Source organism: Meles meles, chromosome 19 (assembly GCF_922984935.1).
Source record: "Meles meles chromosome 19, mMelMel3.1 paternal haplotype, whole genome shotgun sequence".
Classification (NCBI taxonomy): Eukaryota; Metazoa; Chordata; class Mammalia; order Carnivora; family Mustelidae; genus Meles; species Meles meles.
Genome location: NC_060084.1, coordinates 52,035,512 through 52,063,492, shown reverse-complemented (window position 1 = coordinate 52,063,492; position 27,981 = coordinate 52,035,512). Strand labels below are relative to the sequence as shown.

Here is a 27,981-nt window from a genome sequence, read left to right as displayed (position 1 = left end):
AGCTCTAGCTATCTGGACGTTGGAAAATTTTCCATAATACGGTATCAGAAACACTTTCCATAGATAAATCAGGTGGCGGCCTCTCCGGCCCAGCACCACCTGCCTGGGGCCACGGCTGCAACTCCTATGACACAGGGGGTGACAGGAGGCGAGGCACCTGCTCCGGGCACACCCCGAAATGAGGAGGCGGGCTCCTGGGACGGAAGTGAGGTCCGAGATCTGCCTGAGCGCTTCCTTGCAGGATGAAAAAGAGGCCCAGGAGGGGAACGAACAAGGCTTTCCCAAGGCCACAGGACAAAATTCACCAGTGGCCTTCACAGGCCGGAAGCGGCCTCTGCCTGCGCGCACACACACACACACACACACACACTGCCATGCGGTGCACACAGACGCGTGGACACACTCAGACTTGCACACGCGGTCATGTGTTCACGTGCATGCTTGTGCACAGCTGCCCATGCAGACTCAGGGCCGCGTGTCAGTCCTTGGCAACAGCAGGTGCGCAGTACCCTGGCCGAATGGAAGGGAGCCGGTTTATCAATCCCCTCCTGTGTGCTGAGCAGCTTAGCACGGGTTCCCTCAAAACTGTTCTACGAGGTCAGGCAGCAGAGGAGATGGGGCACCCAGCCCTATGGACCCAAGGCCTATGAGACAGAGTGAGGGACTTGGAGCCAGATGCTGGCATCGGGCTCCGCCCCTCAGTCGCTGCCCAGGCCGAGATACATGACGTCTCATCTCCAAGCCTCAGTCTCCCTGTCTGCATGCTGGGAGGGCACAGACACCCCCGGTGCGCTGCCTGGCTCACGCTAGGCTCATCATCCACACCACGGCTGTGACCTTGAGCAACAAGGCCATGAAAACCTCTCACAGAGCTATGGTCATCCAAACAGCACAGCCTGGGATCACCCTCAGATCGGCTGCGGGGACCGTGGGCAAGGGCCTCCGCTCCCGCAGCCTTGGTTTTGCCCCAAGACAGGTGCGACAACAACCCCTACACTCCAGGGCTGAGCAAACCCCAGCAGAGCATCACAGGGACCCTGGCCCACAGCAGGAGATCCACAAGACACGAGTGATCTGTCCGATCCTTTCGGCTGTGCCCCAGCACCCACAGCCTCACAGAAACCCTGGCAGAGCGCAGGCCCGAGGCGTCAGGGCCCAGCGCGGGCGGGGTTGGCGGCAGTACCTGGCGGTGGGTAGCACTGCAGCAGCCGCAGGAGTTTCACCGAGAGCCAGGGCGCCGGCACGAAGTAGTAAGTGTAGTCCTGGAGGTCAGTGGAGGCCGAGGAGACAATCTGGGGGGCGGAAGAGGGCGTGAGGCATGGACAGGGAAGGGCACCGGGCAGGGGCAGGGGCAGGGGCAGGGGCAGGGGCGGGGCGGGGCAGAGCCACACCGACTTCCGAAGCATCTGAGGCCCGGGGAGGGGAGTAAGGAAGCCTGGAGCACGTAGTGAGCTTAGATCTAAGCCAGGGCTCCTGACTCTTCCATGTAATGCTGCTCTCAGGGGGGCAGAAATCTCTGCCAACCGGCGTTCCCTTCTTCAAGCCGCTTACTCCAAATGGGAGCCTCATGGTGCCCTGGGCTCCTCCATGAAGCATAGATCACACCTGCTCACTGTGGACTTGTGTCCTTGTAGCTGTCCCCCATGGCTGGAAGCAGCTCAGGGGTTAGGAACTAGCTCTGACCCTTTCCGGGGTTCCCAGGCCTAATATAAGATCAGACATAAGAAAGGCTCTGGGAAGAGATGGGAATTAGCAGGAGGGTACGTGACGTTTTCCCTCATGGCAAGTGCCTGCTCAACCTGGGAAATCCCTTCTCTGGGAAGCATTCCCCACCATGCGCTGTGCCATGGCCATGATGGCGCGTGTCCGGCCCCCGGTGTCCCTGTCCATGTCTCCTCGGCCAGCCGGGCGAACGGGAGTATTCGGGCATATGGTGAATCGATGACAAAGCGACTGAACGATCTGGGTGTCTGTTCTCTGCTTGCAAATCTCGGCCTCCTCTGACTGGCCCAGGGAATATTAAATTCACTCCAAGTCTTCATTCAGGGATCACCTCTCCCAGGAAGCCTTCCTAGACTTCCAGGCTGGGGTAAGTGCCTCCTTTGGGATCCACAATGTCCTGTACTACCTCCGTGACAGCCCAGATCACCCTTTTTATGAAAATCTGTGCTATTTGGCCTGCCCTGCCACATCTCTCCCCACCAACAGGACAGGGAGCTCCTGGAGGCCTCATCTGGGTCCCCAGAGCCTGGTACACAGGCAGCCTTGGGCATGTTCCCAGGACAGGGGCGAAGGTGGTGAGAGGAGCAGAAGGAAGGAGGGCAACGGAGAGGTTCAAGAAAAAGGAACCAGAGGCGGAGCAGGGAATGCGGGAGGAAGCAAGAGACAGTGGGGTAAGAGGGAGGAAACGAGGAGAGACACTCACACGCCCTAGGTGCTCGTGATGCCCAGGCCCATACTGACATTACACACACTGACGGACGGCAGCTACACTGTGAACTGGGCCTGGTATTGTCCCCAGTGAACAGATGGGGTCAGCGAGAACCAGAGGTGAAACCGCTTATCGGGGCCACACAGCAGGAATGAGCTGTGTGGGCCAAGAGAGCCCAGCTCAGAGGCTAAGTTCATTACCACTGTGCTGGGCTGCTTCTCGGGGACAGTGAGTTGCTCCAGAGGACATAGGCGCCAGGGCCCCCTCCCGCACCCCGTGATGAGACCACACCCACCCGGCTCAGGCGAGACACGGCCAGGGATATGCAGGTCTTGAAGTCATCCGGGTTCTTCTTGCAGAGGCAGGTGATGAGACTGACAGCCGCCGTGACCACACCCTGCAGAGGCAGACAAGTGGAGGGTCAGGGCTGCAGGGGGAGGGTCAGCCTGGGGACAAGTGTCCAGCCTGTGGATCTGAAAGCAGAGACTCAAGGGCTGGGTGGGTGATAGGTGCCGGGAACACTGGACAGGATCCCTGGGCATTCGGGGTCGGGGAGGGTATCAGGGATGGGCATGGGGGTTTCTGGATACTTGGGTGCGTGATAGGTACTCAGGACGCTGGACCAAAATCTCTAGGTACCTGAGTAAAGGCAGGGACAAAGGTGGGGGGCCCTGGGCATCCAGGTGGGAATCGGGGCAGGAGTGGGACATCCCCCGGTTTTCCACATAAGCATCTAAGGCAGAAGGGTCTCTGGGTGTGTAGGGATGGCTCTGGAAGGCGGCCACCTGGGGCGTCCGCGCGCCAGGCCCGGGACTCACCATGTGCTGGTCATTCAGCAGGTGCACCACTCGGGCCGTCCACTCGCCCATGGGTACCAAGTCGGGCGAGGCCTTGTACAGCCGCAGCAGGCACAGGGCCGCGCTCTGTTTCACGCTGTCCATGCTGTCCCTGTGGGGACACAATTGGGTGGGGGGAGGTCAGCGTTTCCCCAGCCCCACACAGACCTTCCCTCCTCTTCCGCTCCTCCTAGGAAGGGCGGCCAGCAGCAGGTGGAGAGAGCCGGGGGACCAGTGATCCACTCTGGTGCTGGCCTCATCACGCACCAAGCCTCTGTTTTTTTATCTGCAAGACGCGCTCCATCTCAGTAGCCTTGGGGTCACTGGCAGAACTCCGCCAACCGCCAAGCCTGCCCGTGCACCTTCGCTCGCTTACCTAACGCTTCCGGAGCACCTCGGGGCAGCAGGCTCTGCTGGAGGCACTGTGGACAGAGGCGTGGACAGACTGGTCCAAACGTCTGTCCTCACAGAGCTTACCTCCCGGCCAGGCAGCCCGGATCCCAGCACATGCACCAGACACCGTCCGGCGTCAGTGCTGCGGCGCCAATGAGCACAGGCGCAAGGAGCGCCACTTCGGCTATTTTGCAAGAGGGCTCTCTGGTGAAGTGGCAGGTGAATGGAAAGCTGAGCTTAGTGAGAAAACCCCGAAAATCTCCGCACAGCCCATCCCGGGGAAAGGCCACAGCCTGTGTGGGGGCCCCGAGGTGGCCACAGGCCTGTGTGTGGCTGCTGTGAGTGAGCAAGCAGTGGAGGGGGAGAGGCCAGGAGATGGGACGGGGGACCAGGGGACAAGGGCCAGACCATGCCGGGCATCAAGGGCCATGGCGCCGACCCTGCTTTTTATCCAGGAGGAGACGGAGCCGATGCAGATGGCGAGCAGGGAAGCACCAATACTGGGGTAACAGCAGGAAAAGCACCAGCCAGGGCCCTCCCGCTCCTCCCGGCACTGAGCCAGGCACAGTCTGGGACTAACTCGTTTATCTCTCCACGACAAACCGAGGAACTGGGGCCAGACACGTGTGCTTGAGGTCCTGACCAGTGGAGCATGCGCCTGCGGGAGGCCACCGACTCTCTGATGGGCAGTTTCCTCCGCAAGAGGACTTGGGGGGGTGAAGAAAGGACACCATGGACCGGAAGCTGGCACGGCCTCGGGCACAGAGGGGCGCAGGAAGCTGTCCTGACTGCCTAGGCTGCCGCCTCCAGGAGAGGATCCATCCGAAGCTTCGGCAAAAGACACAGAGGGAAGTCCCAGGAGGGGTGACTGAGCAAGTCAAAGGCCAGGTGAAAGGGGGTTTCGCTGGATTTGCAGGCAAAACACGAACGGTAGCGACGAGGCAGTGCCATTTCCTCCTGCCAGCTGGGCGGATGCGCGCCCGCTGGCTGGGCCTCGGACACAGCAGCCCTCGAGGAGACGTGGGAACAGGCCCTCAGGAGAGGAGCGGGGCCGCCCCGGGTCAGCGTGCCACCGGGAGTGACGCAGACCCAGCCCAGCGAGGCTGCTCCTGGACACCCACCCTGGGGGCGGGCACGCATCCATGTTCAACGTCTGACTGTCATCAGCTCAAAACCAAAACCAGTAGAAGGTCTGTCCAAGACCGGTAGAACGGTGTCCCATTCATGGCCTTTCCACCATCGTCCCAGCTCACAGCACAAGCCTCGACCCCAGGCCAGGCTCTGTTCAAGCCCTTGAAGGAGATGACCTCAATCGTTCCCTCCAGCTACGGGGGAGGGAATGCCCACCGTACCCCAAACGGAGGAGTAAGAGCTGTTTTTCGTCTTGCTTAGCCAGAGACTCTGCACCACAGAGGTAAAGCTTACGGTTACGGCACACAGGGGCGTGTACACAGGTATAGAAGGACAGGGAGGTACGTGGGAATAACCACCATAGAATACAGGCCGCAGGGAAGGGGGTAAGATGGAGATGCTGCAGGGGATGTGAAGGGGGAATTCAACTGTTCCCTTTCTTTAAAAAAAAAGCTGTGGTACCACATAACCCAGCAATCCCACGTGCAGGCGTCTACCTGCAAGAGCTGAAAACCAGGTTCACACAATGTATTTCTACAATATTCCTAAGAGTCAAACGGAATCTTTTTGATGAATGGGTAACTAAAACGCGGTCCCTCCAGACAGCAGAACGGTATTACTGGGCCATAAAAAGGAAGGAAGCAGAGCAGCATACGACACAGAAGAACCTCGAAAACGTTCCACCAGGTGGGAAAAAGCCAGACACAAAAGGCCACGGAGCACACGCTTCCATTTATCTGAAATGTCCAGAACAGCAAATCCAAATCCAGCGAAACACAAAGCAGACGAGTGGCTGTCCGGAACTAGAGGGAAAGGCAATGGGGAGTGAGCTGCTACTGAGTATGGGCTTCTTTTTGGGGTGAGAGGAATGTTCTGGAATTAGTGGTGGTGGCCGCAAAGCACTGTGAATACACTAGAGACCGCTGAATTGTACACTGTAAACTGCTGAAACAGTGAACTTGATGTTATGTGAATTTTATCATAATTTAAAAAAAAATTCTACCTAAAAAAATACACTGCTCTCTGCCCGTCACTGTCAAGGCCAAGTTTTGGGTGTTGAGAGAGGCCAGCTGAGCAGACAACCCCAGCCTGGCCCCCGACAATGGCAGGGCACAACTCCTCAGCATCCATTCCCTGGTGTGAAACTGGGCATCACCTCAGCTCGTACGAGCCTGTCACATCGGCCACTTTCTAGGTCCTCACAAGCACCAAGTTCTACCCGTTTGGGGCGGCTGCCAATTTCGCCACAACTGACCACTCTGTCCTCCATGAAAGTTTCTTCATGTTCCAAGCCACAGCCCACTCTGCATTTCCCTCCCATCTCCCTGGCCAGACCTGGACACACTGGGCCACGCCAGGGCTTACCCTTAGGTCGCTTCTCATCCCTTCTCATGTCTCCCCAGAAAGGATGCGGCTTTAGTTACCACCCATCCTGTGCTATCCCGAACGGTGGCCCCCACCGCACGTGGCTACCGGACCCCACGAGGGCCCATCTAAACTGAGAGACAACGTGTGTGTATATCACACTCACGTGTGGTGATGACATGAACAATTATATGGAAATTTTCAGGGAGATCCAGTGTCAAAATGAACATATTTTAGATGGGTTGGGTTAAATTAAAATATTAAAAGAAGTTTTACCTGTTTGTTTTCACTTTGATGTAGCGATCAGAACCACGGAGGGGGTGTGTGGCTCGAGTTCTATTTTTAGCCCTCTCTCCGACATTCCCTCCCTGGCCCCAACTCCCTGCCGTCCAGTCACCTATGGGACATCTCTGCCCAGGTGTCCACCGGGCACCTCGTATCCAGCAGGGCCAAACCTGGCTCGGTGCCTGCCTCTCGCTCCCTTGCTTCTCAGACTTCGTCATCCGCCCACCTGTTCGAGCTCCCCCTCTCTTGCTTTCCCACCCCATGTAACCCCATGTAAACCATGTATGTATGGGTACATACACTTTCAGAATGTACCCAGTGATGTCCTCTACGGCTACTACCGGGGTCCCAGCCACTGTCAGCTCAGACCTGGACAGCAATAGTCTCAGTGGTCTCCCTGCCGCCACCCCCACCCCAGTCTCCTGTTCTGCTGCTGGGTTCTTGAGTTACTTGATTTAGAGGATCAGCCTCTTTCTTTCGTTCTAGGCTGTATTCTCAGGCGTTATCCGTTCAAACAACACCTCTGTCATATTCTCTCCCTTCTCTCTTCCTAGAGCTCTAAAGGTGTTTGTTTGTTTGTTTTTTAAGATTTTATTTATTTATTTGTCAGAGAGAGAGAGCGAGCAAGGCAGGCAGAGTGGCAGGCAGAGGCAGAGGGAGAAGCAGGCTCCCTGCTGAGCAAGGAGCCCGATGCGGGACTCAATCCCAGGACACTGGGATCATGACCTGAGCCGAAGGCAGCCACTTAACCAACTGAGCCACCAAGGTGACCCTCTAAAGGTTTTTAAAAAACCTCTATACCCAACATGGGACTGGAACTCACAACCCCCAGATCAAGAGTCACATGTTCTACTGACTAAGCCAGCCAGGTGTCCCTCTAGAGCTCTAAACAGTGTTACATTAGACCTTTCCATCTTCCGTGATTCTTAACCTCTCTTGGAAACTTCCATCTCTGTTTCTCTCGGCTGCGTTCGGTATCATTTCTTCAGTTCTATCTCCTGTTCATTCACTGGCTTTGCTTTGGCTCTGTCCATCTTGCCGCTAAGCCAGAGGGCTTAAAATAATGTCTCCGTTTCTTTTTCGAATCTGCTTGCGCTTCTATTTTTAAATTGTTTTCTTTGTTATTGAAACATATTAAACATATTTATTTTACATCCTATATGAATATTCCGATTCTATTATTACTTTCCGTTTCCTTTCTGCTGGTTCTCCCTCATGGTGTTGTGTGGCCTGTGTTTGGTGACTTTCGACTGCGCACTACTCACGTAACTTAGGGTGTTATGGTGAAGGTGGGTTTCTCCTGAAAAGGCTTGTTTGCCTCTGTCGGGCACTGGGCTACTACTAGCTTAAATCACTTTAAAGTTTGGCTTAAGAATCTGTAGACAACCCAGGTAGGGGAAAATCAGGCTGAAAACCAGTGTGTGGGCTGCTCTGTGCCAAGGTTTAAAACAGGTAATTTTGCTTATGGTCCCCAAGGGGATTTATTTCTAGGTCACCCTCACTTTGAAGTGTGGTCTCTGGAGCTTCTCCTCAGACAAGCTTTGTATCCTGTTCCCAGAGGCTGCAGAGCCCCCAAACCAATATCTAGGTTCGCCCTCTAGGCAAACTCTGGCTTTGGCCCTCTCCCCAAATCCCCAGGTGCCAGGCCCCTCTTAGCTTGCGGCCTGCCCACTCCTTATTCTCTCATGAGCTCATGAATATATTGAAGGGTACTTCCTTTCCTCTTTTATCCCACATTGTTAGGTTTCAGTGAGAGCATTAGTCAGGAATCTAGTCCACCATATTGCCAGAAATGTAAGTCATACCTTCTCCCATACCAAGCTGGGTGATCTTCTAAAAATACAAAGCCCATCATGTCACGTGCCCACTTAACACACGCCAACTCCTTCCATTTCAACGAAAATAAAATCCAAACTCCCCTTACTCTGTCTCTTGTTCACTGCCCTCCAGCCACAGAGACTATCTCTTGGTTCCTTGAATACAGAAGGCTCATGCCTCAGGGCCTTTGCACTTGTTGCTCCTTTCGCTTGGGACACTCTTCAACGTTCTAAAATAACTATCTTCTCATCATTCCAGTCTCAATTGCAAGTCACCGTCTTGGAGAGATCCCCCCCGATGAGTATATTTAAGTAGTTTCACCACACCCTCCCCACCCCACTGCCCCCACTACCCTGTTTTATTTCCTTCATAGCACTGATTACTATGTGAACTCATCTTACTTTTTTATGTATACGTTTGCTCTTTGGGTATCCTATCGTGTTAAGCTTCCTGTTAGATGTAAGCCTCCTGAGAGTGGGCACAAAAGTCCTTGCTTCTCCCTCCCGCCTCCCCAAACCCACGAGAGGGCCCAGCACACCGTAGGGACTCAAAAAATATGTGATGAATGACCTCCTGCCTCAGGATGATCACAAAAGCTGACCCCAGTGCCTTTCACGCCTTTCCCCTCTACAGCCAACAACTCCTGCTCACGCAGGTCTCAGTGTGATGTCACTTCCTCTAGGAAGCCCTCCCTGATCCCCGAGACTAGGTCAGGCATCCAGCTAAATGTCCTAAAGGGCTCCTGTGCACCAACAGCATGGTTCCATGAGGAATTCTATGTTCCACCCTGCAAGTATCAATCAGTGTTTGTTCCCACTCTGGACCACCAATGCTTGGGAAGATGATGACCACGTCCACTTCTGCTCATGACTATATTCCCAGCAATCAGCACAACACGGTGCCTACAACAGATGCTCAACAGATGTTTGCTGAATGAATGAATCAAAATGTAGCAGTTGGAGGGCTGTCGCCAGCAGAACTTACGGTTATCCCCTCTTCTACAGGAGGTCTTAAAGGTCAGTTAATCAGACAGACACCCCATCAGATCTGCTGGGAGGCTGCGTCACACCACTGAGCTGGCTTGGTGAAGTGACAAGAGAACCGTGGGGCCGCCACCAGACTCTCAGCCCCGCTATGCCCCCACGTCCTGGCCAGGACACCTTGGGCAGGTGACGCAATCTCTCTGACCCTCGACCTTGGCCTCATCCTTGTTGGGCCTCGTCTGTTCCGTTCCAGACCCTAGCCCACCCGGGTCCCCAGTGCCTCACCCAGCCACCAGGATGCGTGGGATGTCGGCGGCAAAGGCCTCGCCCATCTCACGGCTGCCCACGTTGGCGATGCAGTGCAGGGCCAGGCACATGAAGGTCGGGTTGCGGCTGGCCAGGTCGTTCTTGATGGCGTTGTTGATGAGCCGGATCAGCTCGGAGTTTGAGTTCACCAGAACCGAGATGAAGAGGTAACCCTGGGCGAGGAAGGAGGTGGGGGTTCTGGGAGCCTTGCGGTTAATGGGTCGAAGGCCCCGATCCTTCCTCCCCGGAGTCTGTACTTCCAGCCCCCTCCTCCCTCAGACCCAGGAATTGAGGCCCCCAGTCCTTCCTCCCCAGACTCACTATCTGCTTCTCGGTGTACTTGTTGGAGCTGAGCAGGTTCACGGCCTCCATGTGCCCAAAGTCAATGTCGTGACCAAGCAGGAAGATGAAGAGCAGTTTACACACATATTTTTTCTTACTGTAGCCATCCAAGGCTTTGTCCCCTAGGGCCAGAGGAAGGAGGAAAGAGGGGAGAGAATGAGGAAAGATCATACCTGTAAGTCCCAAGTATCCCAGTTCCCAGCCCCTCCCCGCTCAGACCCAGGACTCCAGGCCTCCAGCCTACCTTTGAACTTGGAGCGGATATTGGCCAGTTCCTTGTTGATTCTCTTAATCTCTGCCTCCTTGCTCTTACCTGGGGAGGAGAGGGCAGGCCAGATGACGAGGGCCCCAGACAGCTAGACCACCTATGCCTCTCTCTCCTTGGCAAGGCCCCTCCCAGCTGGAAGGGCATACTCCCTCCACCGGTGGGCCCCATCTCTAGCTGGGAGCCTCAAGAGAGGTGAAAACCATGGTTCATTGGTCTTTCCAACGCAGAGGAGAAGACTGGCACGCACTACGGGGTGATCTCTGACTTGCTCCCTCCTCCTTCCTCTCACTGCGGTCCCCGAACTATACTGGCCCTCAGGGCTCCTGTGTCCGCCCACAGCGCAGCTTATGCCTCCACCACCGGCCCCCAGAACTGGTCTGGCAAGAAATATGTGATCAGGGAAGGAAGGAAGGAAGGAAGGAAGGAAGGAAGGAAGGACGGACGGACGGACTTAGCTACCTTCTAGCTATCCCCGGGAACCTCACCCCCACGACATCCCCGAATTCAGGATCTCCTGAAAACCTGCTCTGGTGTTAAGAAGGTCCCACTGCCTCCCAGTCGCCAGGCCAGACCCTTGGGCGCTGAGCTCGCCCCCTCCCTTCCTATCTCTCCTCACATCCTTCGGTCCTCGGCCGCCAGCCCCACAGACCTACTTCTTCCATCTCCTGGCTGCCAACCTCTCCGTGGCTGGTCGGCGACATTCCTACACTTCGGACAAGATCCACTTCTGGGAGAGTCTAGAGGGCTTTCGCTGACCCCACAGGCTGGGTCCTGTGCCCCCGATGCCCAGCACCTCCGTCAGGGCAATCTAACAAGACGGTGACCAGGTCTTGGGCACCCCCACTGCTTGCCGTGTCCCTCCCTGTGTCCCCCAGTTCCCCTGGAGCCAGACTTCACCATCTTGTCCTTGACCGGCTCACTCAGCTCATCCAGACAGAACCCCGGGTGCTCTACCTCTTCATTCAGGTCATCATCATGTCCCCTCGGCTTGACCTTCAGGACATGGGACCGCCACCATGACCTCCTCACCCAGATCACGGCAGCGGCCTCCTTTCTGACCTCCCTGCCTCCCTACTGGGGGGAACCCAGCCCATGGCTACTGAGCCCTCTGGCCCTGCCCTGGCCGCCCATCAATGTCACCCTTCCCTACGTTACTGTGTGTTCTGCCCCACTGGCCTCCACCGCGTCCGCGGGCACACCACGTTCCCTCCTATCTCAGGAAGACTCCGCCTGGGCCCATCTCTCAGGTTCTCTCCTCGTCACTTGGGTCTCAGCTTTTGTCGCCTCCTCCGAGAGGCTTTTCTGACCAGATCTTTCAAGTCAATGCCTTATACTTGTTTCCATCATTAAAAAAAACAAAAAAATCAAAAACCCCTCCCCGGCACATTTCACACCATGTAACTATTTTCTTTACATTTACTGTCCAACCTCGGCTCCCACTCCAGATTATGAGCACCACGGGGGAGCTTCGAGCACAGTGCCTGGCATACAGCAAGTGCTTAATAAGTATGCGCTCATCTGAAGGGCAGAGGCCTGCTCAGACCCACAGCCATGTCATCCATGTCCCTGTGTGTGTGACCGTGCACCTGGGAGGCTATGTGCGACGAGTGAACGAGCGAACAGGCGAGGGTATGAGCTCTCCCTGTCTTAACAGATCCCGCCTCACCTCCAATTGCCAACTTCCAGGGAAGCTCCCACAAGCTTCACTACAGCTACCGCCTACTCCAGGAAGCCCCCCTGATTAGTATTTTCTGACCGGCTCCTGAGTGGCACAGTCTAATACGGCAGCCGCCAGCCAGGCAGCTCCTGAGCACCTGAAATATGGCTGCTCCGGCCTAAGAAGGGGTTTAGGCGGCAAAGACGTCCTGGGTTTGGAAGATCGAGTGAGGGCAAGAAAAAGAACCCAAAATATCTCATCAAAAACTTAAAAGTCCTGATGGCGTGTTGAAACGACGACATTCTGGTGTATTAGATTATGTAAACATGTTAGTAAAATGAAATTTGCCAGCTTCTTTCTCCTTTTACAAACAATGTGCTGCTGTTAAAGTTAAAACCACATGTGTGGCTCCCACACGGCCTGGGTCACCTCCAGCAGAGCACCTGCTGAGGGTGTCAGGGGTCTGTCCCTGTCCCCCAGACCACACAAGGCGCCCCCAGAGGGCATGGCCACCACCTGCCACTTTTCTGGGTGGCCAGCCCATGTTCCCAGGGCCTACCAAGTGCCAAGCTCAGGAAAAGCACGAAGACGTGAATAAGGGCCTTAAGTAGTGTAGAGTGGCAGCTCTCCGTCCTCAGGAAGGCGGTGGAGGGCCCAGGGAGGAGGGTGGGAGAGGGTCTCTGGGACCCAGGTGGGAAAGGGCCACTTCCTCAGGGATGAGCTTGACTCCCCTCTGTGGCCCCAGGGGCCACCTGACCCCTCATTTATTAATGACACATTTCCCGAGGCATGGGGAACCGCGTGGGGGTGAAGCTGGGCACCCACCCAGCACCCACACGGACCCCGCACTTCTGATCTGCTCCTGGGGGTTCCCGTTCCGAGAGGGCACAGGCAACCAGCCCTATCCCCACACCTGAGGGAACCGCACAGAGACAGAGGCTGCCAGGGCCTCGGTGGCGGCTGCCAGGAGGAGGGGACATTTGAGGAGGCTCTGAAAGGTGAGGAGGGTTCAGGAGCAGTTCACCCAATGAGTGTGGCCAGAAGGAAGCCAGTGCTGAGGACGGGCCTGGGGGCGGGGCGGAGGGGTAGCCCTGGGAACCAGTGTGCAGGCTCTAGTCTATTCCTGACAATGACCACAGCTGCTTCAAGTGCTCGCCTGGAAACTATTCTGGAGGGACCAGGGGAAAAAAAAAAAATCCTCTTTTATAAATGGACCATATATTTCAAAGCACCTGCTTAAACTTCATCGCAGAGAGAGACATTTGAACAGCAATTGAATTTGAGGCCAGAGCACTCCCTGGGCTTCATTTAAACCACTATTAAAAGCTTCAAGACGCAGGCAAAGTAACATGGTGTTGGATGATGGAGCCACGGTTATCTCTGGCGGGGGGGAGGACAGGGGACAAGGACGGGGTTGGGGAGTCGGGGATGCCGTTTCGGCCTCCGGGGGCTGATTCTGCAACTGTGTTCAGTCAGGAAGAGTTCATCAAGCCTGACATTCATGATCTGTGGGCTTTTCCGTACGTGTACTATCTCCATATGTACGTGTACTATCTCCATATGTACATATACAGACATAAGTTATTACACTTGTATATTAAGTTGCATATAAATATACGTTCACAGACAGAACAGTCAGCTATGCAAAAGACCACATCAAGTAGATAGGGACAATTTAAGGGATATTTAGAGAATATACATGTGTGTGTGTGAATTTTGTCTTTAAAAGAGTCTTTAATGGTCCACACCTGTTCGATACTGCTTCCTGCACAACTGATACACTTTGCTATAAAAAAGAATTCACAGGGAAAAAAAAAAAAAGAATTCACAGGGGCACCTGGGTGGCTCTGCTGGTGAAGCATCTGCCTTCGCCTCAGATCGTGATCGCAGGGTCCTGGGATCAAGCCCTGCATCGGGTTCCCTGCTCAATGAGGAATCTGCTTCCCCTCTCCATTTTGTGATCCCACCAGCCACCACCCCCTCCCCCGCTGGGCTCTCTCTCTCAAATAATAAATAATCTTTAAAAAAAAAAAGAAAAAGAATTCAGAAAGAGAAAAAAGCATCAGGTTTCCAGAAGAGAAGGGGCTGAGGCCTTGGAGGGAGGCCATCCCGGCAGGGGGCAGGTCTCTGCAGAGATCTTGAGAGCACCCGGCTGCTACTGAGGGTAAGATGTGGAAAAGAGGGGATGAGGGCAGCCGGGCTAATGGAAGGAACGACTTTCGAGACTCAGGGCCAGCCAGCGACAGGGGGATGAGCTCACCATCACAGGAGGCATGCAAGTGTGTCTGGGCATTTTAAAGGGATTTCTTATCCTCAAACAGTCCCTGGGCCAGGCTCAGGGATGAGTCACACAAGCCCTGCACTGGGGGAGCTCCTGGATTGGAAAGGAGGCTGGCTGACGGGGACAAGTGAGTACTTTGACACAGGCAAATGCGATGGGGGCTGGGAGGCGGGACTCAGACCAGGGGAGGAAGTCTTCCTGGTACACAGCTCCTGGGATTTGAGGATCAAAATTTGGAGCGGCACTGGACCAAGCAGAAGTAAGGGGAAATGTGCTCCAGGCCGTAGAAAGGCCTGGCGGCTAGCACAGCAGCCTGGCCCAGAACTCCCAGACTCTTCTGGGTTTTCTCAGAGTGCTGGGAGCCATGGGAGGCTGCGGGGCCCTTTGTCCGCTGGTAGCTGTGGTTGTGAGGAGCGCGTGCAGGGGGAAAAGAGGGCTTGCTGCAGGCCAGGGCAAGGAAAGACTAAGCAAGGACCTGCCTGCCTACCTTGGGGCTTCCGCTAGTGACGGGAGCTCAAGTCTTCGTGTGCGGGCACTAAGGGGCAGCATCAATTAGGACAGCCACGGAAGGCATCCTAAAACCCCGCTCCTCCGCCCTGGCGGGACTGGGATACTTTTAGGGAGGTAGCAGGCCCTGAGGTCTAGTACCTCAGCGGAAGACATCTCCTGCTAACAATACAGGGTAACAGATGTTCCTCTCTACTAGGACCCCTGTGCTGTGTCTCCCACAGGAGTCCCAACAGCCCAGAGTCCCAAAGAGAGTTCTGGAAGCTGATGCCTGTTAACCCTGGACCACTAAAGAATCCAGAACACGTTGGCCCCGCGCTGCCCAATGCGGGAGCCACGGGCCACACGGGGTCACTTGGCACCCGACCCACAGATAGTGCTGTGGAGGGATGAAATTCGTATTTTCCATACATCCAAAATTAAAAACCAATTCTCAGAGCAGTCCACCGCAAAAGGTAGGTTTGGAACAAGCTGGGCACTTTGAGAATCTGTTTTCTCAACTCTCGAAGTTTTGCGAACTCTGAAATACGGAGCAAGTGTTTTCCAGTGAAAAACATGGCCTCACTGAGAAAGGCACGTAAACCATCTCAGAAATAATTGTGAAAATACAGATTACATGTGCAAATAATCCAGTGAACGTGCTGGTGTAAATAAAATGCATTAAAGCTGATTTTACTGGCTGTACTTTGGGAATGCGGCTACTGGAAAATTTCAGCTTCTATATCTGGCCGGCTGGGTTATGTGGTGCTCATGCTAGCAAAGTCATCACTACCACCCCTGAGGGAGAAAATAGTCTCCTGGAACAACCAGCTGCAAACTGAACACAGCTGCAAAAGACCATCCCTGAGAGGCAGCCTGGCACCTTAAGGGTTAAGGGAAGGGTGTAGTCAGCCCTTGGGTCTGGCTCCAGTCGGAATGAGCCCCCCAGAGCTGGGAAGAGTGGCTGCTTCATTCCCAGGGGGCATCCCCACGTTCAGAATAGTCCTGGCACAGGAAAGGTGTTGAATGCAGATTGTGGGCCCAGCTCACTAGATGACACACAGAAGGGGGTGAGGCCCGGCCTGGGGTTGTCTGTCATCAGCATCTCAAGGATGCTCATAACCTAAAGCTCGTTCCTTAAAGCGCAGGGCCTGGGGTAGGGTGGGGGGCCCCCAATGGCACACCAAAGTCAGACTCATTCTTTCTGGTCTCTCCACAGAGGCCAGAGGGATCCTGTCCCTTCTGGGCTCCAAATCCCTCCATGGCTCCCAGGTGGCTCAGGCTAAAGGTAAAGCCCTCATTGTCATCCTCTGGGCCCTACAGATTCACTAGTTCCCTCTCTGACCACAACTCCTACCCTCCCGGCCATCAGCGGCCTCCTCTTCCTGCTGCTCCTCCTCCTCCTCAAATTCCTCCTAGCACAGTCCTGCCTCAGGGCCTTTGCACAGGCTGCCAAGAATGTCCTCCTCCAGATTTGTGCAGGCCTGATTCACCCACCAAATTTGATGCTTTGCTCCAATGTCACCTTTTCAGCAAGAAACTCTCTGAACAGTTTACAGAAGAGCACTATCCCTATCTTTGTTCCCATATCCCTTTCCTGCTTTATTTCCTCTCAACCCCCCCGCCCCCACCACTCTCTGTCCACCTGAATACTATATATTTACTTGTGTACTGATCCATTTCCTCTAGAATTTGAGCACCACGGAGAGGGACTTCTGTTCACTGTTGCAATCCCCTTACCCAGAGCCATATCTTGCACTCAATCAGTGCTCAGTAAAGACTGTTTAGTTTGCTCATTCATTCATTCATTTGTTCACTTATTCTTTCAACTAGCAAATGTCTCCCGGGGACCCAGTCTCCTGGGGACCCAGGGAGGGATCAGAGCAGGGCCTGTGCTCGAGGGACTTGGGGAGAAGTCACAAAGGGAATGGGTCACAATTTGGAGTAGGACATTGCCCTAATGGAGGAGCTCAGGGCACTGTGGCAACCCAGGACCCCCCTTCCAGTTCACTCCCTCGCAAACTTCCCCCAGGCCTGCGGGGGAGCTGGGGCCCTAGAGAGGAGACACCCAGACAGCCCTAGCTTGGGCCCTGGAAGCTCCCAGTCAGATTAAGTGGTTGAGAGGCAGATTCGGGCTCAAGACAGCACAGGGCAAACCTTTCCCGTTCTTATCTGCAGTTTGCCCTTTCTTGCCCTCGTTTTCAAACCCTTTCACCTCCTTCTACAGTCTTCCTGCTGAACTCCAGGGCATCTTCAAGATTCTCTCCAGCAGGAGGACTCCATACCCCTCCCCGTCCTCCCCCTGCTCATTTCTGAGCGCTGGCTTACCCACAACCTGCAGGCCTTCTTTCCCCTCACTCCTGCTTGAAACCCTCCCTAGTGCTCTCAGGGCAAACACCAACATGGCCTCTGCCCACCTGCCTGACGTCAGATCCCATCCCACCCTCCTGTGCACCAGGCATATAGTAGGCCTCAGCTCAGTCTCCTCTGGGCCTCAGGACCTTTGCGTGGCTGTCTCTCTGTCTTCACAGCTCTTCCCCACCTCCCTTGGCTGGCAAACCCCGCCACATTGTCTGGGCAATGCAACCAGACAGAGTCTTCATTCTCTCAACGCTGTGGCCTCTCTCACCGGACTTAGGACAGCTCAAGGTTTTTCCACTTAAAACAAAAAACTGAGATACGATTCACATACCATAAAGTTCACCATCCTAAAGCGTGCAATTCGGCGGTCTTTGGTATATCTATAGTCTCACGCAATAATCACCATGATCTATTTCCAGAATATTCTCATCACTCCCAAAAAGAAACCCTACATTCACTGGCAATCGCTCTTACTTCCATCACCCCCTACTCAGGCCTGGGTGGCCACTAACCTACTTTCTATCTCTATGGACTTGCCTGTTCTGGACATCTCATGCAAATGAAATCATTTATCTGGCCTTTTGTGTCTGGCTTCTTTCATTTACAATGAGGTTTTCACCACGGTCCATCCATGTTGTAGTGTGCATCATTCTTTTTTTTTTTTTTCTTTTTTAATCTGAGAGAGAGAGAGAGTGAGCGCACAAGCAGTGGGGAAGAGCTGAAGGAGAGGGAGTAGCAGACTCCGCACTGAGCGCAGAGCCCAACATGGGGCTCGATCCCAGGACCCTGGGATCATGACTGGATCAGAAGGCAGACGCTTCTTCGACTGAGCCACCCAGGTGCCCCATGTGATCATTCATTTTAATGGCTTGATATGTCACTGTGTGAGGGGCCCCATCTTGTACACCCATTCATCCGATGATGGGACGTTTGGGTGGTTTGCTTCCATTTTGCGGCTATGGTGGCTAACCCTACTATGAACATCTGTTTACGTGTTTGTGAGAAAGACGGCTACGGTTTCTGGGCAGTACCTGTCTCCTTCATAGGGCTGGGAGCTTCACAGGGACGCAGACAGATCTGTCCTGTTCACCACTGTGTCCCCAGCACCCTCCATAAGGTTTGAAACACATCAGCCATTCGACATTTACTGATGAGAAGACGAAGAACAAGAGGAACCCCTGGTTCTCTAGCCCCAGCTCATTTGGCCAAAATACCTCTAGCGGCCCCAAGTCAGAGTCTCCCCCTCTGGGGTCCTGCACTGACACTGACCCGTTTTTCTCTTTCCTTCCCTGCCCCATCATCCGATCCCCTTGCAAATGCTTCACAATCTGTCCCCAAACCAACCACTTCTCGCCATTCCCTTCTCACCCCAGTCAAGCCAACACCATCTCTCACCTGGATGCCTGCAGCAGCCCCTAATTATCTGCCTGCTTCCACCACTACCTCCCGAGTCTGTCCTCTTCATGGCAGCAGAGGAATTATTTTAAAACATCAATCAGCTCACGTCCCCTCTGTGCTCTAAACCTTCCTGCCGCTCTTGTTTCACCCAGAGAACGGCCCACAAAGCCTTCCACATTCCCTGTCCCCTCTCTGCCCTTATCTCCTGCCCTCTCCCAGTCAGCTTCAGCCACACGGGTCCCCTCGCTTTTACCGGCACACGCCAAGCATGCTGCAACCCCAGGACCTTTGGACACACCATCCCTCTGTCTGGACCCTCCCTTCCCTCCAAAATCTGCAGGGCCTGTTCCCTCACTTAAATCAAAAGTCTACTCACGTGTCACCTCCTTGGTGAGGCCTACCCAAGCGCCATCTCAATCCTGGTCCCTCCTCACCTTTCCTTCCCACTACCAGTCACCCTCTGGCATGGTATCATTTATTGTAGTTCTGTGTTTATTTTCTATGTCCCTCATGGCCTGGGTGCTCCCAACCCAGGGATTCTTGTTCACTGTTGACGCCCGGGCCCAGGTACAGTGTCAAAACGTAGTGATCAGGGGCACCTGGGAGGCTCAGTAGGTTAAAACCTCTGCCTTCAGCTCCGGTCACGATCCCAGGGTCCTGGGATCGAGCCCCACATTGGGCTTTCTGCTCAGCAGGGAGCCTGCTTCCTCTTCTCTCTCTCTCTGCCTGCCTCTCTGCCTACTTGTGATCTCTGTCAAATAAATAAATAAAATCTTTAAAAAAAAAGTAGTGATCAAAAACTATTTGCTGGATGAACAAATGAATGAGCCTTCAGAAATAAGATACTATTATCGGGGGAGTTTGCAGACAAGAAAACTGAGCCTTAGGGGTGCCTGGGTGACACAGTCGGTTGATCGGCCAACTCCTGATTCCTGATTTCCACTCATGTTATGACCTCACTGTTGTAAGACTGACCCCAGTGTTGGGCTCGGAGCTCAGTGCAGAATCTGCTTGAGATTCTCTCTTTCTCCCTCTGCCCCTCCCACTCATGATCTCTCTCTCTCTCTCTCTCTCTCTAAGATAAGCAAATCTTTAAAAAAGAGAGAAAACTGAGCCTCAGAGAGGTTAAGTGACTTGCCCAAAGTCACACAGCTTCACATGCTGGCAATGCACACCCACTCCTGACAGCTGCCCCCCCCACCTGATCCACAGCCCCTCCTTACTCACCTCTTTCCATAACAATCATAACATCTCTCTTCCACCTGACACCCAATGGCTTCCACCCCCCTCGTTCACTGAGCACCTACTATGTGCCAGATCCTTTCATACCTACTAAATTCTAAAATAATCTCTGGGCATCTAACAGAGAGGCCAGGCGTCAGATCCACGGAATGACAAAAACAACACCCAAGACCGTCCAGGGCCTGGAATGTGCAAAAGGCCTCAGTCACACACATTATCACAACAACCTCTTCAGGAAGGTGCAGTCAGCAGTCCCTCCTGACAGATGAGGAAATCAAGAGGTGAAGTCCCCCATTCAAGGTCACGTGGCTAGAGAGTGACAGTGCCCAAACCCAGGTCTGGCTGACCCTAGAGCCCATGCGGATACAGCCTCTGAAGCTCTTGGCAGCGCCAAACACCAACACCCACTCCCAGGAATTGGGAGCTGACTTGGCGCCAGATCTCTCCTCGTCACGACAACCCCTCCTGCTGATGATCGCTGTGCCCAGATTGATGTGGTCAGATAGGAGAGGGCTCCAGATTCAGGACTGGCCTGCTCCCTGACCTTTGACCTCTCTCTGGGACCAGGCCTCCCCAACCCCCAGATTCCAGATCTTGTCCCCGAAAATTCCTAAGGCTCCTGGGCCCGTCTTTGAGCCCTCGGCTCTCCCCATTCTGGCACATTCCCCAAACCTCCACTTTATAATGTCTTCTTTTCCAGGCTCCCAACTTCCTGTCTCAGGTTTTCCTAAGACCCTCCACCAGTAGCACCTCTCCTCTGTATTCTTTGATCCACTCTGCCCTCTTAGTGACCCTGCTAGCCCACTCTCAACCGCCCTCCATCCTGGAGCCCCTCTATCCCTCATCAGGGTCCCTCTATAGTACCCCACCTTCGCATCTCTCCTCCCCAACACCCTAGGACTTTCTATTACTCCCAGGCCCTCTCTGTGTACTAGCCAGGAGCCCCAGTGACCTACCTAGCCCCTTCCCCTCTATGACACCCCCTCAGCCAGGCCCTCGAGGCCCGGCCCCATATGCTTCCCGTGTTTTACGTTCTCCCGGTCCCCTCTGGCCCTCTCCCACTCCATCGCTCCACAGGGTACCCCCCCACCCATGTATCTCCTTCCCTTTCCAACGACATCGGGGTTTCTCTAACCTCGTCGCTAATACGTTCCTCAAGCCTTTCTATCATTCCCGGGGGACACTTCTATGTCCCCAGCCCTGGGACTGTACTAGCCTCCTCTGCTTTAAGACCCTCGCGGACGCCTCTAGCCACTCCGTGTCGTCACCTCAAGAGGCACTCTATGACACCCTAAGTCCCTCCATTCCCCCCACCCTAAAGTTCCCCCCGGGGCCTCTCTCTCCTCCCCCTCTACGACCGAAATGGCTTTCTATGCCCCGGGCCCCTCTGTAATCCCCGAGCCCCTCAATTCCACGCTCCCCCTCCCTCCAGGGTCCCCCGGCCGCGCTCTCACAGTTCCGGATGTCGGAGATGAACACCGCGAGCCCCCGCATCCCATCGCCCTTGGAGACGGCCGGCATGATGGCGGTGGTGTCGGCTCCAAGCCTGGCCGGGCAGGGAACAGCGCGGCGGGGGCTGGCAAGCGGGGACCGGGAGGAAAAGACCCCAAGCAGCGCCGAGGAGCCTAGCCGGCCGCGGGGGGAGGGCGGGCTGGCGGGCGGGCGGGCGGCAGGCCGCGGCTCCGCCCCCGGTCCCGCCCCTCCCGTCCGCCGTCCTGAGCTATCAGCCTTCCATTGGCTTGGATTACTGCCGCTCAGACTCGGGCTCACCCCTCCCCCCCCGCTTCCTCTCTCATTGGTTGCTGGACAAAGGCACGCTGCTACGATTGGCCCAGTGGCCCGCTATTTCCGTTCGCAGGAAGGGAGGGGGAAGGGGCGTTGCCCGAGAGACGGGAGGAGTTCGGATACGTGCAGTGGGACCGCCCCCTCCGTGCGGCCGGGTCCGATGCTGATTGGATCCAGCGAAGGGCGGGATTGACATGAAGGAAGGCGGGAGAGTGGGCTCGAGGAGGCGGGACTTGTGTTGATCATGACCAATGCGCGGGTAGATCGCCCACGCAGGCGCCGCGGATTCGCCAGGTCTGCCCTATTCCCACCCCCGACTGGGCGGTTGAGGGGGAGGGAGAAGGGCGACCATAGGTAGAGAAGGAAGGGGAACGGGGGTTGTCACTCAGCTGGGCTAGGATAGGTGGAGCGTCGCCTGCAATTCCCTGCTGCAGAGAAGTGGTTGGGAGGGGCGAGAAAATGTGAGGTGTTTACTGCGCAAGCGTCCCCTTGTTTCCTTTTCTCCCTCCTCTCTTCCACCCCCGACTCCTAAAATCTTCTAACAGGAAGTCTTCCTTTACCCCTCCCCCTCCCGTATCTAGCGGCAGAGATGTCGAAACCTAATATCTCAGAACCCAGGAAACAGCAATTTAAATCTAGCCGCATTAGGCGGACCTTAAACCTGAGGTCCAGAGAGGTTGCATGACTTGCCCAAGGTCACACAGCTCAGCATGACAGAGCGGGGATTTAAACTATATTTTGGTTTTTAACCACTTTCCACTATACAATGCTTTTGGGGGGGGCAACCATAACGGCATTCTACAGATACCATATCAAATCGTGAATCTCTCTTCCACCAAACTTGGAGTTCTTCCTGAGCAAGAGTGGGACCTGGTACTGAAGAACGCTTGTTAAAAGGAAGGAATAGATGAATCTGCTTGGTTTGGCTCAACAGCCACCTCTTGGCACCCAAGACCTTCTTTGATTTGGGGGAAGACAAAGCCTCAGGAACTACGATGCCCCAGGCTATTGAGAAATTTGGGGCAAAGGGAACTTGAAGAGTACATTTCTGTCATTTAGAGGAACTAAACCCCGCGTCACTTTTCTAATCTCAGTACTCCAGTATTCTTGGAACTAGGTTTGAGGGAGTGTCCTGGATCCTGTGAACTTCCACGCTGACTCCAGGAGTGGGGGTGGGGACACAGGGGGGCATGGGGACCAGGACAAGAGCCGGGATGTGCCTTCCAGGTTTAATGGATCTATCCATTTGGGCTTCTGGGAATGGGACTTGGGAAAATTATTCTGGGTTCTAGGAAAAAGGACATGCTCAGCTGTTTTAGAGCCCATTCCTAATATGCCTCTAAAGAACAGACAGCAGCCCTGTTAAAAACAACAGACAAGGGCGCCTGGGTGGCTCAGTGGGTTAAGCCGCTGCCTTCGGCTCAGGTCATGATCTCAGGGCCCTGGGATCGAGTCCGGCATCGGGCTCTCTGCTCAGCGGGGGACCTGCTTCCCTCTCTCTCTCTCTGCCTGCCTCTCTGCCTACTTGTGATCTCTTTCTGTCAGGTAAATAAATAAAAATCTTAAAAAAAAAAAAAAAAAACAGACAAGGGGCGCCTGGGTGGCTCAGTGGGTTAAAGCCTCTGCCTTCAGCTCAGGTCATGATCCCAGGCTCCTGGAATCAGCTCTACATCAGGCTCTCTGATCCGCAGGGAGCTTGCTTCCTCCTCTCTCTCTACCTGCCTCTCTGCCTACTTGTGATCTCTGTCAAATAAATAAATAAAAAAGAGTAAATGCCAAAAATTAAACCACAACAACAAACAATTAATAGGAATATGGATTGGAAAAAGTCCTTCCCAGAGAGATACATTAAACATTCAAGAACTGGAGGGGCCCACTCGTGACATGGGGAAGAAACTCTCTAACGATAATATTTTTTAAAATTAGTAAGGGGTATTAGTAATGGGGTTCAAACTTGTCCTCTTTTTAAAGGATGTGAAGAGAGACATGGAGAATCCCAAGAACAGGGAAAGTGTGTCTAAGTTTGTCTCCCTGCCTCAACTTTCCACCTAACTGTCACCCGCCACCTTCCACCCTTCAGCCAGAGCCACCTGGGGCCAGATGGCGATAACTCTGGTTTGCCAGTGTGTGGGGGAGGGGAGGGAAGGATGTCCCGAAATAAGGCCCTGTCACAGATAGGTGGGGCAACTCAGTCCTCCGTCCACGCATACCCAACTCCAGGGCCCATGAAGTAGCCAAAACTTAATTTTTTTAAATATTTTATTTATTTATTTGATAGAGAGAGATTACAAGTAGACAGAGAGGCAGGCAGAGAGAGAGAGAGGGAAGCAGGCTCACTGCTGAGCAGAGAACACGATGCGGGACTTGATCCCAGGACCCTGAGATCATGACCTGAGCTGAAGGCAGCGGCTTAACCCACTCAGCCACCCAGGCGCCCCCAAAACTTAATTTTTTAAAACTGGGCCTAAAGCAAAGTTCTAATAGGGAATCAGACTGGGAAGGCCAATTCTAGAAAACCTGGGATTCTTTGATCCTGTTTGGGGGGCATGCACCCCACCCCTACCCAGAAGGAATTCATGCCCTAAGCCCTGTTGAATTAGAGCAGTACTTACAAACAGATATACAGTGAGAGCCACGTATGTAATTTTCAATTTACTCTGGCAACATTTTTTAGAAAAGTTTTCAAAAAGGTGAAATTAATTTTTTTTAAAGATTTTATTTATTTATTTGACAGACAGAGATCACAAGTAGGCAGACAGGCAGGCGGCAGTGGGTGGGGGGTGGGGGGGCAGGCTCCCCGCTGAGCAGAGAGCCCGATGCGGGGCTCTATCCCAGGACCCTGACATCATGACCTGAGCCAAAGGCAGAGGCTTTAACCCACTGAGCCACCCAGGTGCCCCAAAAGTGAAATTAATTTTAATAATATGTTGTATTTAGGGCGCCTGGGTGGCTCAGTGGATTAAGCCTCTGCCTTCAGCTCAGGTCATGATCCCCTGGTCTTGCGATCGAGCCCCACATCGGGCTCTCTGCTCAGCAGGGAGCCTGCTCCCCCCACCAACACTCTGCCTGCCTCTCTGCCTACTTGTGATCTCTGTCTGTCAAATAAATAAATAAAATCTTTAAAAAATATATTGTATTTGGGGCGCCTGGGTGGCTCAGTGGTTTAGGCCGCTGCCTTCGGCTCGGGTCGTGGTCTCAGGGTCCTGGGATCGAGTCCCGCATCGGGCTCTCTGCTCGGTGGGGAGCCTGCTTCCCTCTCACTCTCTCTGCCTGCTTGTGATCTCTCTCTGTCAAATAAATAAATAAAAAATCTTTAAAAAAAAAAATAAAAATAAAAAAAAATATATTGTATTTAACTTAATATACCCAAATATTGTCACAGCAACATATTTGCCATTCTAATTTTCCTAAGTCTTTTTTTTTTTTCCTTTAGATTTTATTTATTTGTCAGAGAGAGAGGGAGCACAAGCAGGGGGAGCAGCACGCAGAGGGAGAAGTAGGCTTCCTGCTGAGCAAGGAGCCTGATGTAGGACTCTATCCCAGGCCCAGAGCCAAAGGCAGACCCTTAACAGAGAGCCTCCTGGGCGTCCCTAATTTTCCTAAGTGTCCAAAATCTGTATTTTCTACTTACAGCACGTCTTGGCTGAGACTAACCATACTGTAGGCACTCAGCAGCTACAAGCCATTGATAGTGGCTGTGAACTTGGACAGTATAGAATTACAGGACCATAAAAAAAATAATTACAGGGCTGATTTGAGCAAGATCATGATGGGCTCAGGGGCTCATGGGCTTACCCACTGTTAGGTTTCAAGACCAGACTATGAGTAAGTCCACATTTGGGGGCATCTAATGAGCTTTAAGCAGACCCTTTTTGCCTTTAGGATGGAGAATTAAGAGGAAACCCCAGGGGCCGTCAAGGATCTCATGGATTGAACCAGCAACAGCTTCTAAGAATCTGGCCCCAGCAAACCAACTCTTTATTTTCTCCAGAAAAACTGGATTCATCCCCAGTCTTCCCATTTGGGCCAATGGGCCCTCCATCAATCTCTTGGGCACTCTTGCCAGAACCCCTCCCTGTCCCTCACCCCAAACTAAGGGCAGAACACATCTGAAAACAGCCACCTCCCTCTGTGGCCACTGTCTCACCCATGCAGACTACCACCACCATCATCTCTCCCTGCCTCCATCCTGGTCACCTACAGTCCGTCCTCCACACACACCAGGACACTTTTTACAACAATCAGCCATGTCCTTCCCCAGCATAAATGCTCCAGTCACACTGGCCTCCTCTTGACCATTGAGACCCTCCGGACCCATTCCTGCACCCCAACCCACGCCTCCCCCAGCCCCAGATCTCAGCTCAAGAGAGAACTGCTCGATGTAGGGGAATTAAGTTAGCACTGTCATTTTTTTTAAAACATTGTGCAGCATTTGAAGAAGTCTGTTACAGGGGCACCTGGGTGCCTCAGCTGGTTAAGCATCCAACTCTTGATTTCGGCTCAGGGTATGATCTCATGGTCATAAGATTGAGCCCCAACTTGGGCTCCACGCTATGAACAGGGTCTGCTTAAGATTTTCTCTCTTGGGGCACCTGGGTGGCTCAGTGGGTTAAAGCCTCTGCCTTCAGCTCAGGTCATGATCTCAGGGTCCTGGGATCAAGCCCCGCATTGGGCTCTCTGCTCAGCAGGGAACCTGCTTCCTCCTCTCTCTCTGCCTCCCTCTCCACCTTACTTGTGATCTCTGTCTGTCAGATGAATAAATACAATCTTTTAATAAATAAATAAATAAATAAATAAAATCTTAAAAAAAATTTTTCTCTCTCTCTCGCTCTCCCTCTGCCCCCACCATCATGGGCATGCTCTCTCACACTCTTGGAAAAAAAGCCTGTTACAGAAAATTTCAAATATACCCCAAATTGGGAGGGAATAATGCACCCCCATTATTATAGAGCCAGTTCTAACAATTCTCAATGTATGATCTTGCCTCTCATCTGTAACCCCTCCACTTCGCTTCCTCACCCCCCCCCCCACTGGATTACTTTTAAATTTTTTTTTTAATTTTAATTTTTATTTTTTATAAACATACAATGTATTTTTATCCCCAGGGGTACAGGTCTGTGAATCGCCAGATTTACACACTTCACAGCACTCACCATAGCACATACTCTCCCCAATGTCCATAACGCCCTCCCCCTCTCCCAACCCCTTAAAGATTTTATTTTTAAGTACTCTCTACACCCAAAGTGGGGCTTGAACTCACAACCCCAAGATCAAGAATGACACGTTCTGCTGACTGAGCCAGCCAGGCCCCCACTGGATTATTTTAAAGCAAGCTGTCCATATCAGACCATTTCATGCCCATCACCAAGTTTCTACCCCAGCATTTTATTACAAAAATTTCTAAATATTCAGAGAGTTGAAACAACGGTACAGCGAACATGAATCTTGACCTCCTTCTGTTATTAACGTTGTACTCCACTTGATCTAGCTCGTATCTCTCCATCTGGCTTTCCTTCCCTCCTTCCATCAGTCCATTTTGTGTTTTGATCCATACAAAATTTGAGTTTCAGACATCAACGCAGTTCATCTCTGTTGTGGGTGGAGCTGTGTCCTAACATCATCCTGTCTCCATGCTGAAGTCCTAACCCACAGGACCTGTGAATTTGACTGTTTGGACATAGGGTTCTTGCAGATGATCAAGTTAAGTTGAGGGGAGTTGAGTGGGCCCTAATCCAAGATGACCGTACCCTTATTTTTTTTCTTTTTTTTAAAAAAATATTTTATTTATTTATTTGACAGAGAGAGATCACAAGTAGATAGAGAGGCAGGCAGAGAGAGAGAGAGGGAAGCAGGTTCCCTGCTGAGCAGAGAGCCCGATGCGGGACTCGATCCCAGGACCCTGAGATCACGACCTGAGCCGAAGGCAGAGGCTTAACCCACTGAGCCACCCAGGCGCCCCCCCTTATTTTTTTCTTAAGTTTATTTATTCATGCATTTAAGTAATCTCTACACTCAACATGGGGATCAAACTCACGACCCTGACATCAAGAGTTGCATGCTCCTCTGACTGAGCCATCCAGGCACCACAACCATGTCCTTTTTTTTTTTTTTAAGATTTTATTTATTTAGGGACACCTGGGTAGCTCAGAGGGTTCACTATCTGCCTTCTGCTTGGGTCATCATCCCAGGGTCTTGGGATGGAGCCTCGCATCGGGCTCCCTGCTCCGCAGAAAGCCTGCTTCTCCCTGTCCCACTCCCTGTGCTTGTGTTCCCTCTCTCCCTGTCTTTCTGTCAAATAAATAAAATCTGTTTTTCAAAGATTTTATTGTGAGTCGTGAGTGAGTGAGACCGCACGAGCAGGGGGAGGGGCACAGGGAGAAGCAGACTCTCTGTTGAACCTGGAGCCCGACACAGAACTCAGTCCCAGGACCCTGAAATCATGACCAGAGTCAAAGTCAAATGCTTCACTGACCCAGGTGCCCCCACGACCACATGTTTAAAATGGGGGAGGCTTAGATGCAGAGACAGATAATGTGAAGACCTAGGAGATGAACATCTACAAGCCAAGTCATACCTGAGCTACCAGAAGTGAGGAGAGAGGCTTGGACAGACC

At 53.3% G+C, this 27,981-nt stretch overlaps 1 protein-coding gene across 2 annotated transcripts in view; it reads right to left on the bottom strand.

Moving 5' to 3' along the window:
* Window positions 1-21,243, bottom strand: part of AP2A1 (adaptor related protein complex 2 subunit alpha 1) — a 29,458-nt gene extending 8,215 nt beyond the window's left edge. For both annotated transcript variants that reach the window (XM_045989386.1, XM_045989387.1), the window contains exons 1-7: window positions 21,038-21,243; window positions 10,135-10,203; window positions 9,870-10,012; window positions 9,528-9,721; window positions 3,250-3,379; window positions 2,727-2,828; window positions 1,184-1,292 (exon numbers count right to left, since the gene is read on the bottom strand). In XM_045989386.1, coding sequence (XP_045845342.1) covers window positions 1,184-1,292; window positions 2,727-2,828; window positions 3,250-3,379; window positions 9,528-9,721; window positions 9,870-10,012; window positions 10,135-10,203; window positions 21,038-21,104 — 814 coding nt within the window. In that variant the 5' untranslated portion in view covers window positions 21,105-21,243. The remainder of the gene's footprint in view (window positions 1-1,183; window positions 1,293-2,726; window positions 2,829-3,249; window positions 3,380-9,527; window positions 9,722-9,869; window positions 10,013-10,134; window positions 10,204-21,037) is intronic.
* Between the last annotated feature and the right edge of the window lie 6,738 nt (window positions 21,244-27,981).